The sequence below is a fragment of the Epinephelus lanceolatus genome, chromosome 6, assembly GCF_041903045.1.
Source record: "Epinephelus lanceolatus isolate andai-2023 chromosome 6, ASM4190304v1, whole genome shotgun sequence".
Taxonomy (NCBI): domain Eukaryota; kingdom Metazoa; phylum Chordata; class Actinopteri; order Perciformes; family Serranidae; genus Epinephelus; species Epinephelus lanceolatus.
Window position 1 is genome coordinate 17,595,111 of NC_135739.1, and position 18,689 is coordinate 17,613,799.

Below are 18,689 nucleotides of genomic sequence, written 5' to 3' on the forward strand. Positions count from 1 at the left end.
GTTCTTGTATGAATTAAATGTTCACATTGTTTCTATTAGTTGCTTTATTTTATTGTAACTATTACATTTTAATATTGTGCCACCCAACCAGTGGCGTATGGTAGTTATGATGGGCCCCACTGCACGCTATCATCTTGTCACAAGATCAGAGACTTCACACTGGACAACATCAACATACATATGACCAGGCATATCTGTATATAACATAAAATACCAAATAAAGTAAGAAATTATGAATTTAATTAAGCAATTTTAATTGTTTATTTATAGTTATGGAATAAGCATATCATTTTGTTATAGATGCTATTGACTACTGTACAAAAATAAAGAAAAACAAACATAAAGGAGATGGGTTTGTCTTTTTCAAGGGTATATATATAGCAAATGGCACTGTCTTTAATTTAATAAGAGTTCTTCTTTGAACACAGCCATATTTTCAAGGTGGTAATCAGTCATAAGGGCCCATTCTCCACCCAGCACATTATTAGCGCTGCTCGTTAAAATATCCAAACATAAACTATGCTCAAGAAATACAGCAGAGAGCAAAGTGTGCCAACCAACCCTGATGTCCCAGTCTCATAGTACAACCTGTATCAGTATTTCCCAAGAGCCATTTCACTGTACTGAATATCTTGGATACTCTACATGTTCACTTGAGTACTATCGTCAGTTCAGGACTTTAACTTTCATATTTTTGGCTTAAATGTCCACATTCATCCACATACATTCCTTCTTCTTAAAACATCTTAATATGAGAATATGGAAAAAACAATATAATATTGTCTGAGGCAACTTTTACTGTAATTTATTTAAACCTAAAACTAATTGACAGCTGATAACTGACACTAATGACACCATTTAAATGAAAGTTAATGGGAGAGTCCCGTGTGCTGCAGCCCTCCTGTGGAGCAGATTGTGAATGATCGTTCCTCGGTGATTCAGAGCTGCTGGGACAAAGTTTAACTCCGCCCCTTTACATCCAGCCAATCATGTGTGAATATTCAAATAAGCCACCCATAAAGATGACTTGGAGCGGCAACTGTGACAGACCATAAGAAACTTTACTCCCAAACCACAACTCCTTTAAAATACATACAATTGGATTTACAACTGGTCTCCCGACATCCAGAAATTTTTTGAATCAGGATATTTTAGAAGAAAAAAAAACAAACTCTCCTCAATAACATGGGACAAGAAAATATCTGTTTTTTGTCTGTTTGGATAATTTTGGGACAAATCTTTGCAACTTTTTCGTCTGACCCTGAACTCACCACCACTGAGTTTGGTAAGAGCAGCCTCCCTGTGTGTTTGTCTTTTTATGACTTTTTTTTTTTTTTTTTAGCAAGATAATATTTTCATGATTCATCTGCAGCTCTGTAACGAAGCAATCAAACGCGACTTAATTAATGCATGCTGTTCCGTGTTGACCGAGAGTAACCCCGTGAATCGCAGTTCAGGTCTGCAGGTCTGCATCATATTTCATACCATTCAGGTCCATGTGTGCATGAAGGAAAAGGGGGCTTTTGTCTGCAGGAAGAGCAGAGAAAAAGACACGTTAACAGTGAAAAACAGATTATATTAAAATCTAATTAAACTGAATTAATTCGAGATTGAAATACAAAAACATACTAGTTTTATTTGTTCAATTAGAATCCTCTTTTTGTAACTTTTCTCCACTTTTTTCTCTATTTAGCCTTATTTGAGTTTTTAAAAAGACATATTAAGTTTCATAACTGGGCTCAGTGTAAGAATCTAATTAGTTTACAGGTTTTTATCCATCTTTAATCAACGTGACTGAGCTGAATCTCCTCAGGAATTTCTGTCTCTTTACAATTTTTTGAGGTTTAATTCATTTTAATGCTGGTAGAAATGCAGTGGAGACAAAAGGGGGCGACACTGCCATGCCCTATGCCTCTACCAGTTGTCTGACTCACACTGGTTTAATAGTGGTCACTTGATGTGACTGTGAGGAGCAGCAAGGTTTCGCAATTTGCATGAAAAAAAAAAGTGTTTATTTGTCATCTGAAGGTCAAAATGTGATAAAAAAAATGATGCCTGATTTGTTGTACTGATGCACAGAGCTGGAATATGTAATAATAATGTTGTTAATACAGCTTTTCCTGCTCCTCAAACTTGCTGTCATATCCTAATGAACCTTTGTGTGTGTGTTGTGACAGTGAACTCCACAGTCACCGCGACCCCCCTGCCAACCACTACAGAATGGATCACAGACTACACAGACATTTTGACCAAGTTCTCTGTGCGCTCTTCGGAGACCCCAGAAGATGACATGTGCTACCTTGTCCCCGGACAGCCAGAAAGCATCAAAGACTGTGAATTCAAGTCAGATGAGCAGACCTTCATCGTGATACACGGCTGGACGGTACGTCACACCAGATTTATTTCATCAGCATGCATCACTTTAGAAAGGTCTATCTTGTGGGTGCTTCATATGTTAAGTGTCTTGTGTAACATGCATGCAGGTAATGTGCAATGTTCTGTTTCGGAAAACTTCCTGTGCTCCTCTGGCTCTAAGTCTTGCCAACAAACTGGTCATAAATGTTGAGCCACGTCCAAACTGAAGAGCATCTATACAATACTCAGAGCAGATATGTTGAGAGCAGTGACTTGGCTCTGCACACAGTCCATGCATCTCCTCCTATAATGTGATTTAGAGCCAGTCATGCAACAAGATTCGAACCTGATGACACCTTGGCTTCCCTCCAACCACAGGACACATAATGAGGGCTCAGGCCGGAGTAAATCACGCCACCCTGCAGCTGACCTCAGAAATGTTTGTGACCGTGTATGTGTGTGTGTTACTCTAGGTGACGGGGATGTTCGAGAGCTGGGTGCCCAAGCTGGTGTCTGCTCTCTTCGAGCGTGTGCCCAGTGCCAATGTGATTGTGGTGGACTGGCTGACCCGTGCCAACCAGCACTACCCGACGTCTGCAGCCTACACCAAACTAGTGGGCCGTGATGTGGCCAAGTTTGTAACGTGGATACAAGTGAGTGTTAACATTGGACATCCTGACAGCTGGCCAACAGCTGGATCGTATTCCCCACATCCTCTTTGTCAAAAAGTGGATGTGGCTGACTGATTTTAGGATCACCAAATTTTCACCGCTTTCAAAGTCAACCTGGCAGCACAGAAATTAGAGCAGCCAACGAATCTGTGACAAATTTGTATCTGATGATGTAATGTTTTTGAACCCAGCGGCGCTCTTGCGGATATGTTTCCCTACTGGTTATGATTTTAAACGCCCTATAAAGGCTTTTTATGGCCGTGTCTGTGGCTCACAGCAGCCTGTCTTTAAAAGGCTCAGTATTTAGGGGAGCACAGCCTTTGTTTTAACAACTTCAAGGCCAAAAGGGGTTTTGGCATAAACACTTTAGATTGTTTGTCCTTTGCACATGTCACTTCCAAATTTAAAGCTTGAAAAATTTGGCCAAATTACACATACAATTCCCCGTCCCCCTTGGATCAGGTCCCAAACTCCATTATTAAGACTTAAACAGTATGCTGCAGTGCTCTGCCAGGTGCAGCCTACTATTAATCCATCCAGCAAGTGTGAGGGATTCATTTTAAACTGTTTAAAGGCATGTCAGCATGTTCTTCTGGCACATCTCATCCATCACTTCCCTTTCAGAAAGAGGCGCAGTTGCCCTGGGAGAACGTTCATCTGCTGGGCTACAGCCTCGGAGCACATGTGGCTGGGATTGCTGGAGACCTCACCGACCATAAAATCAGCAGGATCACAGGTGGGAACATTAACTTGGATCATCATCATATACTTACATTACATAACGATAAACTGTATGAGCCTTGATGCATTATTTAAAAGTACATAAATATATTTATGAGCATGTGTATTGTGTTTAGGCTGCAAGCATTTTGGTAGACACTTTAAATGTCTTAATTTAGTCTCTGAGCCAATGAATGTATGCGTGCAAACACACCATACTATACTGGAGTGTACTATATACGCCCTGCTCATAAAAACAACACAGCACACCAGTGAAATATAGTCTGCTGGCCATTACATTCCAGGCCTGTATTGTATGTGTGCATGTAGCCAGTTGGTGCCGTGTTTGTCAGAACCTTATGGAGCTCTGAAATCTGTCGATCTGCTTAGAATAATGGTATGTTCACTGTGAGGCTGTGACGAACCCATAATCACTACTTCACATTGTTCTGAGTTGAAGTAGTTCTGCCAAAATGTCACACAGAGAAAAGAGACCAAATGAAACACATACTCAAATGTTAGAAATGACCATTTAAGATACAGAAGTTTATTATTCACCAGAGGTATGGACTAGAGTCAGACCCGAGTCAAAAATTTGATGACTTTCGGCACATCGGTGGCTTAGTGGTAGAGCAGGCACCCCATGTACAAGGCTGTTGCCGCAGCGCCCTGGGTTCGAGTCCAGCCTGTGGCCCTTTGCTGCATGTCATCCCCCCTCTCTCTCCCCCCTTCACACTTAACTGTCCTGTCCATTAAAGGCATAAAATGCCCAAAAAAATATCTTTAAAAAAAATTTGATGACTTTGGACTCAACTTGACAAAATCAAAAAAAGATTTGCAACTTGACCAATGACTCCTGACTTCCCTTGGACTTGAGCCTTTTGACTTGAAAATACTTGATACCTTCCCCCAAGCCCAAAGATTAAGAGGTTAAAAATGTAAACTTGTGCCTTGAATCATTTAATACCCCATAATTTCCTGGTTCAGCTAACATTAGCAAGTCAACATTTAATGGTCCAGATCCACTTTGTTTGAACCAATCAGAGAACATTCAAAACGCAAAAACCCCCAACTTTGTTCAACGTGTGAAGTTGCACCAAGAACGGCAAGCCGAGGCTAATACTAGCATAGTTAGCAAGCTAATGCTTGGCTAACATTAGCTTAACAACTAAGTAACTTTTTAAAAAACTTGCTGTGACAAATGAATACAAATTTTAAAAAGCATTCATGATTAAAAAAAAATGTTATATATTATTATCGCACTGTATTTGTTGAAGAGCATGTTACGACCAGGCAGCAACCTCCAAGGCTGAAAAATTAAGGCAAAGTGGAAGTGCCAAAAACTGCAGTTCATCGAATGGCCACTTGAGGCTGGCTCCAAAAGCGAGTAAGTCCCCATAGACCCCCATGTTAAAATGCCCAACTTTACAGCAGAAAAACATGTTTACAGCCTGGTACAAAAACTGTTTCAGTCTATATAGTTAATTTCAACATTCATGACAACTGCAGGGGGTGATTTTTTTTTTTTTTTTAACTCACCTGTTTATTTTTGGTTAGTCCAGAATTTACGAGCCAGATCTACCCCTTGCCCCTTCACAGCTCCAGCGTCTTACCCACATATGGTCACTTCTTCAACACCCAGAATGCTGAACTTTAGGCTTCAAAACAAGTCCACAAACCAATGGGTGACGTCACAGAAGCCCAAAGTTTAGGAGTTTAGACTTGACTTGGGACTTGTTAGTCTTGACTTAGGACTTGAGTGCAATGACCTGAGACTTTTTGTGACTTGGAAAACAATAAAGTGCAACACACACTGCCGCCATACGCCGCGTGTCAATACGCCCGTCTCCATTATATTCTATGAAGCAACCCACACTGGTCCTGGCCGACCCGCCACGCCGCTCTGCTTCAGCCCAGTGCTCTATTTCCATCGCGGCCAAGTAGGAGGCCAAATCCAAGTTGCTGTTGCCTCAAAGTTTTTCCTCTTCTTCTTCCGTTACTAGCAGTTGGCAACCGTTGGCAACTAGTGTAGGTACAGCCACCTAGAGGGCTGGGGTGGGAAATACACGTCAATGGTGCCGCTGCGCACCGCTGCCAGTGTGTGTTGGGGGGTGGCACTTGACGGCCACAGCGCTGCGCCGGCGGCGATGTGTGTTGCACTTAACTTAGTCCCATCTCTGTTATCCACCGACTCATTCTTTTTGTTGCACAGTCAGCACAAACACATTCTTCCCAAACAGCTGAATTCACCTTTGCCTCACTCTCCCTTCCTCTAGGTCTGGATCCTGCTGGTCCCACCTTTGAATACGCAGACAACCAGAACACCCTGTCCAAAGATGATGCCCAGTTTGTGGATGTCCTGCACACCAACACCAGGGGCTCCCCGGACCGCAGCATCGGCATCCAGAGACCCGTGGGCCACATCGACATTTACCCCAACGGAGGCACTTTCCAGCCGGGCTGTGACATCCAGAACACACTGCTGGGGATCGCACTGGAAGGCATCAAGGGCCTCCAGAGTATGTACTCCAAATACATCTCGCTATTTGTTCCTGCTCGCGATGACGCTTTGGGTTAGGTTTCAGTGTATATACTGTAAACTAAACTTCAACTAGATGACCTCGTGCCATGTTGGCATGCATCCGCCCTTATTATTAGACTCCAGTGGCCAGTAATGCGCACTGAATGATTACATACACAGTTTACGCTCTTGGATTTATGTCATGTATTTTGGAATGTGCAATAGCTTTTGTGCAAGTGATAATAGCTAGCAATCTTCTTTTTGGAAGAACAACAGTGTTGAAAACAGTCAAGATAGGCTTATATAACTTTACATAGTGTAAACAGACGCTTTGCCTCCATAAAAGCTATAATTAAAATATGCTTGATTCCAGTCACAACAGCCACAGATTGAGAGTATATCTGCCAGATGCTATAAGAGTTTTAACCAAGCAAGTCAGAACTAAGTGAGAAATGCCATCTGTGTCAACGCTGACATGTCAAGAGTCGTAAAAGCAACACATGTGGAAGACATTTTCTCGGTTGCATGATGTTAATCTGAGAGAAGACGCAGAGGTTTCACAGCTTCCATACTCTCTGTGCCACAGATATGGACCAGCTCGTCAAATGTTCCCACGAGCGCTCCATCCACCTGTTCATCGACTCCCTGCTGAACATCCAGCAGCAGAGCCTGGCCTACCGCTGCAACTCCAGAGAGACCTTCAGCAAGGGTATGTGCCTCAGCTGCAGGAGGAACCGCTGCAACAAGATCGGCTACAACATCAACAAGGTCCGTCCGACCCGCAGCGCCAAGATGTACCTGAAGACTCGTGAAGTGATGCCTTACAAAGGTAAACACTGGTTTTGTGTTCTCCTCTGTGTCAGAAAACAAAAGAAATACTATTACAGAAAAGTCTGGCTGGGTTTATGTACTTTACAGAGGATTAGTGGGAGTTGAGTTAATTGATGCACATACCATAACTGGAGTAATCCTCAGCGTGTGAGCTGCTGTTGTTAAATGTACTTAGTGTGGATGTAGCTGCCTGGAGCTGGAATTAATATTGGTACACACTGCACTACACACACTCTGACAGTAATGCAGGCAGACATGTTCAACAAGTAGCAAGCATTCAGGGGGTCACATGAAGAAGAGGTCATGGGTATTTTAGTGGCGTGGGTGATGCCTAGGTAATGCGACACTGCTGCATGTGATGGACTATCAATGGAAAAGTTAATTTAAGAATTTGGCACAAGTCAGCAGTATTTTTGTGCAAGTATGGGCATGTTTAGTAAATAGTTTTAAACTCATGAATATATATAAGGGTGCGTGAATGTGACCAGGATTTAGAGCACAATTAGCAGCGTTACAGTCACATGGAGACAAAGAAAGGTTACATCAGAGCTTTTAAAGTATTAAACCAACTTTAAATAGTGGTATGAGCCAACTGCTAAGAATACGTCAAGCTCTGAGAGTGTCTCTAGTGTTAACAGTCTGTTTCCTCTCTCGTAGTTTTCCACTATCAAGTGAAGATGCATTTCTTCAGTAAGGACCGACTGAGCTTCACCGAGCAGCCGATGAAGATTTCTCTGCATGGAATGCTCGGAGTGAAGGAGAACATTCCCTTCGTCCTGTACGTACACCAAACAGTGCAACTTTTCAACATCCTTAACAGTGTTTCCAACTATCCTGACTCTAAAGACCATAAACACACGCGTGCAAACCCTCATACACACACACCGATAGAAGACAGTCCGACGTGAGCTGCCAATCTTTGAACGTTCCTCTTCCTTTCACCCTGCAGGCCCGTCCTGGATGGTAACACCACTTTGTCCTTCCTTATCACCACCGATGTGGACGTCGGAGACCTGATGATTGTGAAGCTGCGCTGGGAGAAGGATGCACTCATCAGCTGGTCAGACTGGTGGGGTAGCAGCAGGTTCCACATCCGAAAACTGCGCGTCAAGTCGGGGGAGACCCAGTCCAAGTAAGTTCTTGGTCACCATCACAAAGATGTGTTTATCTAGAAGAAACTAGAAAAGATTCAGTGACACTTTGGTATTTTATTGTACTCTAATTTATTAATTCAGTTTTACTTTAAAATGTTTTTTTTCTCCGTGTGATTTCAGAGTGATCTTCAGTTCAAAGGACGGAGAGTTTGCCTACCTCGTCAGGGGCGGAGAAGAGGCAGTCTTTGTCAGGTCAAAAGAAGACAACATGAGCCGTAAAGAGAAACTGTAAGTTGAGGAGCTTGTTTTTTTAATGTCATTTATCAATTGATGCTTCAAACTCCAGTTTTGTCAGAAATGGAAGCTCTCCTGCTTAAACAATTGTCTTTCCTTCCCTCCAGGCTGCACAAGCTGAAGATGCAGGGCACTCTTTACGGGCAGAACAACTCTTGAAGTTGCACTTGAGCACACACTATGCACAGCATCCATCCCCACACACATAGCCAAAGATGGAAAGCACACAGCAAAACTGGGAAAGCCTTTGCAAGTAACTGGACATATACCGAATGCTGCATTTCTTTTTTTTTTCTTCCTGTTGCGCCTCATGACTTCATCTCCCAGTGCAACCAACACAACCTCGTCCACAGTGCTGGAAAGCGGTTTTCTCACTCAAGATCCCTCCTGTCTCTTTTCGCATATTCTGCTGCTGAAACCTTCAGTAACTTTTGCTGCATATATTTGTAATCATTTCATGCTTTTGTAGCCTACATGTACTGTTTATACTGATTTTGATGTATTCTGAGCCCCTGAAGTGGTGTGTTTGCTTTGCCTTTGTGAACTTGGATTATTGTATAAATGATTCAGAGTGATAGGCACATTTTAGGCACATCTTTCTATTTTATTTTATTTTATTTTTTTAATGTGCAAAATGAAAATTTTGTCCCTTATGTTTGTCTTCACTGAACCACTAATTGCCAACAATTGACAGGGACCAAAGAAGTATTTACTGTCTACTGAACGCTAGTCTGAGTGGGAGGAAGTTCGCTGCAAAGATCAGCCTCTCATTGGGCGGAATGAGCCACCCGCTGAAGTCCCGCCCTACCACCTCCGGTTGCAGTTTTCAACACGTCCTTTACTAACTTTACTTTGCGGTGTTTGATCTTGCGGGGATGTAGCCATTTTTCTGCCATGGTTGCGTCCTGTAGGCGATATTTTTGTGGCCGTGTTACACCAAACCCCCCCCCCCCCCCCCCCCACCACCCCCCCACCCCCCCACCACCGGCAATATTTTTGCAAACGCACCGTTGCTGTGGTACCGCCAAGAACGATTGTGATTGGTTGAAAGAAATACAAGCAGCCGGGGCGTTTTTTTCTCCAATCTTAAAGTGAGAGTCGGCCCAGCCAGACCTTTCTTTTCTTGAGAAAGGTCTGGTAAGCGAGACTAACTGAACGCAGAATCACAGCAGTCTTTGTAAATTACTTTTTAAAATTAGTATTATATATATATATTTTTATTGAATATGAGTGATGTGTTAATATCTGATCTCTTGGAGCCTTGCTTTGTCTTTGATTGTGTTTTGGTTATTGTGTCACTGGTCACTTTAAAACGGCTCTCAGTCCCCTTCAGCCATTTAAATGTTACGGTCATTGAGATTACGGTCCAACAGGGATATGCATTTTAAAGTTTGGCTAATTTGTTTTTTTTTTCATGAACTGTACTGAGGTCACTTGTAAATCCAGTATTGGCTATGTGTTCCTTAATTACTTCATGAATGGGTCAACATTGCCTCACCTGCAACAGTTTACTTCATTGACTAAGCTCCGTCTACAACATGCCCTTATTTTGAAAGGTCAACTGTTACAAATTTGCTGACAATAAACATGCAAGCCTTGGTAATTTGTGATGGACTGGCCTACATGATAGCCATAATACATCTCAGAAACAATTCGTGTTGTATTTATTGAATGTACATTTATATATTTGTATATTAAGCTGTAATATGTTTTGGCGGGCTTCCACTGTCGTCTGTATTTTTATAAATGAAGCGTTTTGTGATTTTATGCACCAGGCTTTGGAGAGATCGATCAAATTGGTCTTCATGCCGGCTGTTCAGAGCATTTATGAACTGAAATGCAGTGCACTGTATAAATAAAGAGCCCAGGATGGTTTAATAAAGAGATAAACCACGTATTCCTGACTGCTCCAGTTGCTTTTAGATTAAATCATCAAAAAAATGTGGACCTGCATTGGAGATAAAGTTGTCACTCACCATGTCATGGATGAGAAAAACTGGCAGGTACATGTCCAAACATGGCCAAGAACTTCTACTTCAATCAGATGTAAAACATCTGCCTGGTAGCAGCTAATAGATTTTAAAAGCAGCTGAAAATATCTTTAAATATCAGCGATGACAGATGATCCCTCTGAGGGATCCACCTGAACATCTGCAGGCTGACAGCTCCTTGATTGAGGCTGACAAACTGGTAATTCTTCTACCAGAAGTATGACACACTTCAACATGGAAGATCATTTTAAATTATAAAAGACATTACTCCTTATTATACCAGTGTTAGTCATCAAAAACGTTATTGTATGTTTATTGAAGCAAAAATTCACTCTGCTTCATGGTTGCCCCTTATGTCAACTAACCGCAGTAAACATATACATTATACTGTGTATGTTTTATTATGATTGTGATTTATATGTATGAAGTTGTATTTATTTGCACCAGGCGCGATTCCAGCTCCTGTAAAGAGAGCATGAATCACAAATAACAAAAACCCATGCTGAGCTGCTTGAGTTAAAGGCACCCTGTGGAGTATTTTTATTGTGAATGCACACATTTTGATTTGCATCCAATGTTTCTCCCCTGAACACAATGTACAGAGTGTATCCTCATGGTCTGAGAAACATGATCAGTGCATTTATTTCCTCAAACAACATGCCCAAAGACTTTCTTTTTGATGTATTGTTCACTTTTCATGCTCATATTTGTCTTTTTTCTGCATTCTCATTTAAAGGTAATAATAATAATAATACATTTTATTTAGAGGTGCCTTTCAGAGCACTCAAGGACCCCTTAACAGACACGGCTAAAAAAATCACAAGCAGCATTGCATCCAAAGATCATTTTCTATGTTCGAGCCATTTATGGGCATGAACCCCCACAGCGCTCAGGTGAGGTCAGGGCTTTACAAAAAAAGGTAGTAATCACATTCCAGACCGTAAGCAGCGGGCAGCCAAGAGACACAGTGTTACAAAAATGCAAATATAGCGAGGCGTAACGCCAAATAAGGGTGAATCTGGGGTTGGCTTTTACTTTCACTTTTGCTGGCCAGTGTGTTTGCAAACAGTAACCTCACCAGTGTCATGGTGTTAGGGCTGGCAATGTCAGCTGGTTCCAGTTCCAATATTTTCTGACTGTTGGATGGACTTGATGGCAGAAGCCGGTCACCTCTAGTTACCAGCCTTGATCTAGGGACGACTAGTGAGGGTACGGTTGAGGATCTTAAATCATGACTTGGAGCATAGGTCGTCAGAAGCTCAGCTATATAACTTGGCGCTAAACCATGTTGAGCTTTAAAAGTTATTAAAAGAATCTTGATATCAATTCTTAAGTCAACTGGCAACCATTGGGGGGAGGCGAGGATCAGGTTTTTTTTTTAAATAAAGCCACTTAAAACTGAGCAGCTGTCTGGGTCTCACTTTTGGGTCCAGTTCTCTCCATTTCATACAACATTATCTATCTTTAAACAATTACATTTTCTCAGGACACAGTAGCTCAATACAAGTCAATACAACAGGGCAGTAATTATGATATGTAGTTGGGGCGACACATCTCCCCCACTGGTCAAATATGCTAAACATGCCCCCGATTCAATTTTTTTCACTCTGTTGTCATGTACACACAGGCTGGAAATACACACACATGCGCAAACAGGACCTATACATGCATTAAATGGAGAGGGGGCTGCCTCAGACAGGCATGTCAAGCAGTTGGGGGTTCAGTGCCTTGATCAAGGGCTCCACCAGTGCCCAGGAGGCCGACTGGCACCTCTCCAGCAACCAGTCCATGCTCCATACAGGACTTGAACCAGTGACCCTCCGGTTCCCAAGCCAAGTCCCAATGGACTGAGCCACTGCCACAACCTTTAAGCACATCATCATGACCCAAAGCATATAGCTACAACAGATGTGTTTTGGGATCTAAGCCCAAACACGAGTAACCTACATCTTGCTCTCTGTTTCTTAGCACATCCTGCCTATAGGAGGACTGCCTATCACTAAGAGACACTGAGTTCTTGTCTATACCAACAATATAGGGAGGTCACTCATCAAGACATCACTCTGCAGTGCCACACGTGGTGAAAAGCCTTTATGTGTCTTAAAATAGGTTGTTATTGATATCGTAGTGCTGAACTATCTTCCCCTCATGGCTTACAACCGTGCTAACAGTTGTGCTCGTCACACATGAAGGTGTCGATCAGTCAACATCTGAAGCCACTTAAAGCCCACATCCAACATGTTTTAATAGTACAGGATTAGAGCTGGTTGTTATTACTAAGCCAGCTTTGCTTAAAATGCAAAACATATTACCTAACGCTGAAACAACCCACTGTATGAGTAAGAAAAAAAAATTATATCTCTGATTCTTTGACTTTGTGGGTTAGTTCCTCTGAAAGAGATTTCCCCTCAACTGTGAGTTGAGCAACATTTGGGATCTGGACAAAGTTAGAGAAGTAAAAACTGTATGATTGGCAACTCATGCTGGTGTCCCTTTTTATTTTTGATTATTCTGGTACACTTCAAAGTCCAACTGCTAGTCAGATGAGGACTGTTATGATGTTCTTTTTTTCCAGTGACAAAATGTTCCTTTGACTTAAAAACACTTTTCCAAAATTGGGAAACAGTCTTAGCTGAGAGAGAGATGTCACTAAAAGGAGTAAAAGTTTAAGAGATCAGCATCTGAACATATTTGTGAAGTATATCTGATGCTAATAACACAAGCAGGAAAAAAATGTTAAATTTGACCCTGCAGCTGCTGACAGCTGGTGCAACACTGTGATATAGTTACATCTCTGTAATAACAATGCCCTGTAATACTGAATGCAAGCATCGGCATCATATTGCCCTGGAAACATTTGTGTTAAATACAAACTTTAGAGTTTCCACAACATCTCTGATACACTGTGGAAACGCTGTCTCGTGACTTTGTGTTGTTGGTAGACATCTGTTGTTGAAGCCACGAAGTTGACTTTTAAAACTTGTCCAGTGGCCTGCACAGACATACAGCCTGGCTCTTTACTGACCCACCGTGTTTGTTTTGGACCAGTGGAATACACCACAGAGTCTTGTATTTGCACATCATGTGATTGTGTGCCATTCCTTGAAATCAGCTTGGGAAAATAAATCCTAGAAGTACAAATTAAAAACATTTTGTTGTCTCCAAACTTTGTGGAAGAGTTACTGCTTGTCCACTCTCCCTTTCTGCTGGCACCAACAAATCTCTGCTGTGAAGGTTTGGATGGATGTCTGATTCACTCTGCTCTTCATCACCTCCCCGTCGCCATGACTGAGTCTTTCCCCTTCACAGAGACCAGGACAACAGTATCAGAGGGAATAAAAATGCAGGGACTGCTTTTCGAGGAAAATGTCGTCATGTTCATAGAAGCAAAACAGCTCATGGAGCCAGCTGCTCTCTGTTGGAGCAAAGTCTTGTGTGTTTTGTGTGTGTGTGTGTGTGTGTGTGTGTGTGTGTGTGTGTTACACTGTGTGGACTACACCTCTTGCCACAGAACAACACTGAATTAAACTCCATTGTTTTTGCAGGTTTCACACCTTTGTTTTCGGTTGAACAAAGGCTCCCGACTCAGGGTTTTTACAGATAGCTTCAGGTTAGTTAAAAGAATGTTAATAGTGCGAAGACTTGTCCCCACACGCAGACCACCAGGGCCTGACTGGCCAAAACAGCAGCTCATTTTAATCCAATAAGAGGAGGCTTCAGGTGCTGCAAACCTGTTTGACTGGATGAAAGTGGAAGGATGTCAGTCATGAATAAGTCCAACTGTCATTAGTTTAACAGCACTTAAAACAGGATCCTTTTTTTAAAAAACGGTAGCCTTATATACTATGTAAGCCGGTGTTGTGGTACTCGAAATCAGTCTTAATCTCAAGACTGCTTTTAAAAAGTCTCGTATTGGAATCAACCACATTTATTTTGCTCTGTTTTGTCTCGGCCTCAGACAAAGATTACTGAGGTTTTTATTCTAAGACTGGTCAAGACCACAACTGCAGTTTGCACTAAATTGCCTGTGCATTTTCTGATCTATTCCTGAACACCATGATTGTATGGAAAACTTCCTGCTTCAAATACAGTAAATAACTTTACCCATTTCTAATTTGAAATTTTTGTTACCGCTGTCACCCCTCCCCATTCCCCTTCACTTCTTGGTCTTGGTTTCATCCCCGCCTTGCTACACTTTGGTCTTGGCCATGACTTGGTCTCAGTTTAGGTGGTCTTGAGACCTACAGCAAGTTAACAAGTAGATGGAAATCTTTATTTCTGCAACAGGGCTGTTATTGTTAGAGTTACATCTGAAAGATCTGGGTAAAAATCTGTGATGCTGTAGCTGAAATGGTCACAATGACAATGCTAACATGCTGATGTTGAGCAGGTATAATGGTTACCATGATCTTAGGGTGCGTTCCAGATCGCATACCTTTGCTTTTTACTTTTAGTAGGTCCTGCAACTGCCCTTAAAAGTACGTACTGTTGCATGCAATATGCATACAATCGGGATGTACTACTTTCTCATAACATTACGCCCTGAACTTTGACCATCTTGCTTTTATATCCATTACCATGGACATAGACCAAATGCCACATACTGAGTTCGCCAGAGACGAAGATCAACCCGGAGAGCTCTGCAGTTGTTACGTATGTAGTTTAACTTTAAAATTGTAACTGCACAGATTGTGGATTTTAACATATTATATTTGCGACAATAAAATTACATCTGCAGTTCTCTCTCGTGTTATGTCCTGCTGTTGTTTGTAATATTTAGGATTTTTTCGTTCACTTAAACAATTAATATTCCTATGATTACTGTTCGGCTGGTTCATCAGTTACTTGAACGCACTGTCATCCGTCATTGTGACTTCTGGCAGCTGTCAAACAGCTGTCAGTGAGCTGTCAAGCTGTCATCTGATTGCAGCTCAGTTGATGTGATGTATCGGCCACTGCACAGAGGATTGTGGGTCAGAATAGCCAGAAAAGCATGCTGGCATGCATACTGCAAAATCGAACTAGATGTAGTAGAATATCCTGGTATTTTTGGCACACTGCATTTAACATACTATGTATTGGGACATACTAAATCATTCCCTGGCACACTAAATAATATGGTAATATGAGGATTGGAACACACAGATCATCTCTGTTTAGCACATTAGCACGCTAAGATTTGCTAATTAGTACTAAACACAAAGTACAGCTGAGGTTGATGGGAATGTTATTACTGTAGGTTCATAAGTCAAAGTATTGGACAAAGTCAAATGCTGACCTACTGGTGGCACTAGAGGAGAAGTCAGGGGAACTCCAAAGTGAGTAGGGTTCATCCTCTGGGGACCATAAAGGTCAGTTCAGAATTTCATGGTAGATATTCTAGTCTAGACTAAAGTGTGGACAAACTGTGGCTAAAAATGGAGTTAATTATTTTAGAAATCTTCTCTGTAAAGACTCTCAATATATAGTAAAAAATCAGAATCAGAATAAGATGTATTACAAACTCTTTAACCATCACTTCATCGGCCTCCTGCCCACTTTGCCTTGGCATCTCGAGCCGGAGTTTTGGGCAACAAATCAGCTGCTATGAAGCCAACTATTCTTGCCTGAACTTTAGCACATAATCCCCGACTGGCATGTGACAACATTTGTACCCAGTTAGTGAGTGAAATGCTTTATGCAATAGGTCAAAGGTCAGAGTTTTGAAGTAATGGAAACTTAGAACTCTGGCTTTAATGATAGCAAATTGAAACACACACACACTGTCCAAATGTTGCTGAGGCTTGATAATGTTGTTTGAGTTTGCCAAGATGTCACTATGCCAAGAGTCTGAGTGCTGGAACCTCATTTAAGGAGGTGACTTTTATATTAATCATAATATAATACATTACTAATATGTTATAAGTATCACCATTTATGAATATTAGACTTATAAGGATATTCAGCATTAAATAGTTGCATAAAGTCTTCATATAAGTCAACGCAATGTCTTTAAAAACCTGCATGTAAAGAACTGTATAAAGCATTTTGTGTACAAAATCTAATAAGTTGCCTCAAGTGATGTCACTTGAGTCGGCTGAGGCTGAAGAGATTAAAATGAAAAGAAAAACAGAGGTCTGGAGTTAGAAAGAAATTAGCTAACCTTTGTAGATCGCTCCTCATCCCTGCTGGAGGCTAGCAGCTCGAGGTTGTAATTGCTACAAGCATAACACACCCAAAACTCCAACCGAACGCAATGTTTTTTTTAAAAGGACAAAGAATAGGCCTTTCCCAAACCGCACCCTAACAAATCCCACCCCATCACGGAGTGTAACTCCATTTGAAGTCATCTTCACAGCTGAATGAAGCACCCCTCATTAAGGTGCAGGACAGGGGTCGACAACCTTTGCTATCAAAAGAGCCAGTTTTAGTTGGCTTTGGATGGCACTGAATGTGGATGACCCTTCACTTGAACACGTAAACAGAGTGTAAGTGGGTGGGGAGATGATGTATGGGGAAAGGCACTACATGTGGATTCAAAAAAAAAAGATGATATCTCTGGTTCTGGTGCATCCATTTAAGGTTAAGGGAGTTAAGGGAGTGTAATGTTAAATCTGTAAAATCCTCTTCTGATAACCTATAATGCAAATTACTGACTGCATTTTTGAACAACAGAAAGACCTATGTAGTACCTGATGCCTGCAAGCTTTCACCTCATTAAAAGTAACACTGCCTGCTGCAGGTTTGTGCCTCCTCTGTATTCTCTCTCTCATATGAGCTCTCTGATGCCATGACAACAGCAGATCAGTGCAAAGGGGCCCCAAAATGCCCTTAAGAGGCCCCTTATGTCCAGCCAAGCTGCCTGCATCCCAGAATGTCAGGGTGAGGCAGCCATGTAGGTAACCGGTGATGTATATTCTAAGTTTGTCCGCTTCGGTGCACAACAGAAGCTTGTCTCCTGAAAAACAGTCATGACCTGCTTGTCCGGCCTGCGTCACACCAACTGACTGTAAATACTGACAACAACACGACCCAGGTGTCTGAAAGTTCATCACTGGTGCAGCCTGTAATTACTAAGAAAGGGAAAACAGCGCTGTTTAAATAAACTGTTAACAAAATGTTCTCATGAGGGGAAACATTTTAGTAGCATGTAAACTATAAACACTTTTAAAAGAAACCAAAACTGTAAATAAGTCACTTTTGGTTTGGAAAACTAGAGGAAAGTAGTTGCAAATTAATTTTAATTGATTATAATGAAAGTATTAATGTGACCTTTCACCTATACACGAGGGTTTAAAGCACATTTTTGCTGTTCCTTCTAACTTCTAAATATAATCACTTGTAGTGACATAATAAATTCCAGACTGGTGAAAACATCCAGCATCCAGGCACAGAAGGACCTAATGGCTGTTGCAATATGAACTTCTTGAAGGTCCAGTGTGAAGGATTTAGCGGCATCTAGTTGTGAGGACTGCAGACCAACCAAGTGGAACGTCTCCCGTGTGCCAAGCGTGTATGGCGGCCAAAGCGAAAATGAGAACACACGAAAACACAAAAAACAGATTTGGTCATATCTAGAGCCAGTGTTTGGTTTGTCCATTCTGGGCTACTGTAGAAAAACATGGCGGACTCCAATGGGTGAGGGCACGCTCCATGTATAGATATAAACGGCTCATTCTAAGGTATCCAAAACACAGCTATTCTTATTCTCAGGTGATTATACACAAAATATATTTATGAATAATACCATTCTGAAAATATAAATCTTACACACTGTACCTTTAAACAATGGAGCTGCAGTGCTGGCAAACTTTCAAAGAACAGCCTGGGAAGACACTTATCCCAGCTTGTTTCTTGTCTTTTTCATTTATTTTCTTTAACTTATCATATCCAATACAACGGCAAAATGTGATCTTTTAACTACAGAATCCTGGGAGTGCTTGTCTCAAAGGGGACAGTGAAAACCCTGTCTATTTCGCTCGTCTCTGACCTTACTATTTGCTGGAAAAAATGGCATGAAATGTCAGTTTTTGTTGAGCTAGTTCATTTTTTATTTCCTTGGCTCTCGTTGAAACTCACCTTTTCAAACAAGCTTTAAAAACATCTATAAACTTTTACTATATCTTATCATTTTAAAAGTCAAAAATCCATATTTTGCTTTGTTTTCAGTGCCTAATTTCTTGAAACTGTCTATGGTCTGTATTTTAAATCTTATGTAAAAGTTTCTGTATAA

At 41.4% G+C, this 18,689-nt stretch overlaps 1 protein-coding gene across 1 annotated transcript; it reads left to right on the forward strand.

The window, feature by feature from the left end:
* Positions 1 to 1,039: 1,039 nt before the first annotated feature.
* On the forward strand, positions 1,040 to 10,383 carry lpla (lipoprotein lipase a). Its single transcript, XM_033622741.2, has 10 exons — positions 1,040 to 1,285; positions 2,178 to 2,383; positions 2,829 to 3,008; positions 3,651 to 3,762; positions 6,023 to 6,265; positions 6,854 to 7,096; positions 7,756 to 7,876; positions 8,048 to 8,230; positions 8,373 to 8,480; positions 8,594 to 10,383. Exons 1-10 carry the CDS (start codon positions 1,186 to 1,188, stop codon positions 8,643 to 8,645), a joined length of 1,548 nt encoding a protein of 515 aa, XP_033478632.1. The 5' UTR covers positions 1,040 to 1,185; the 3' UTR covers positions 8,646 to 10,383.
* Positions 10,384 to 18,689: the final 8,306 nt, after the last annotated feature.

Bases quoted from the DNA above. Each gene is read 5' to 3' on its own strand.
- lpla (XM_033622741.2), top strand. From the start codon at position 1,186: ATGGGACAAGAAAATATCTGTTTTTTGTCTGTTTGGATAATTTTGGGA. The intron at 6,266-6,853 runs GTATGTACTCCA...TCTGTGCCACAG, and splicing joins AGGCATCAAGGGCCTCCAGA to ATATGGACCAGCTCGTCAAA. The intron at 8,481-8,593 runs GTAAGTTGAGGA...CCTTCCCTCCAG, and splicing joins ATGAGCCGTAAAGAGAAACT to GCTGCACAAGCTGAAGATGC.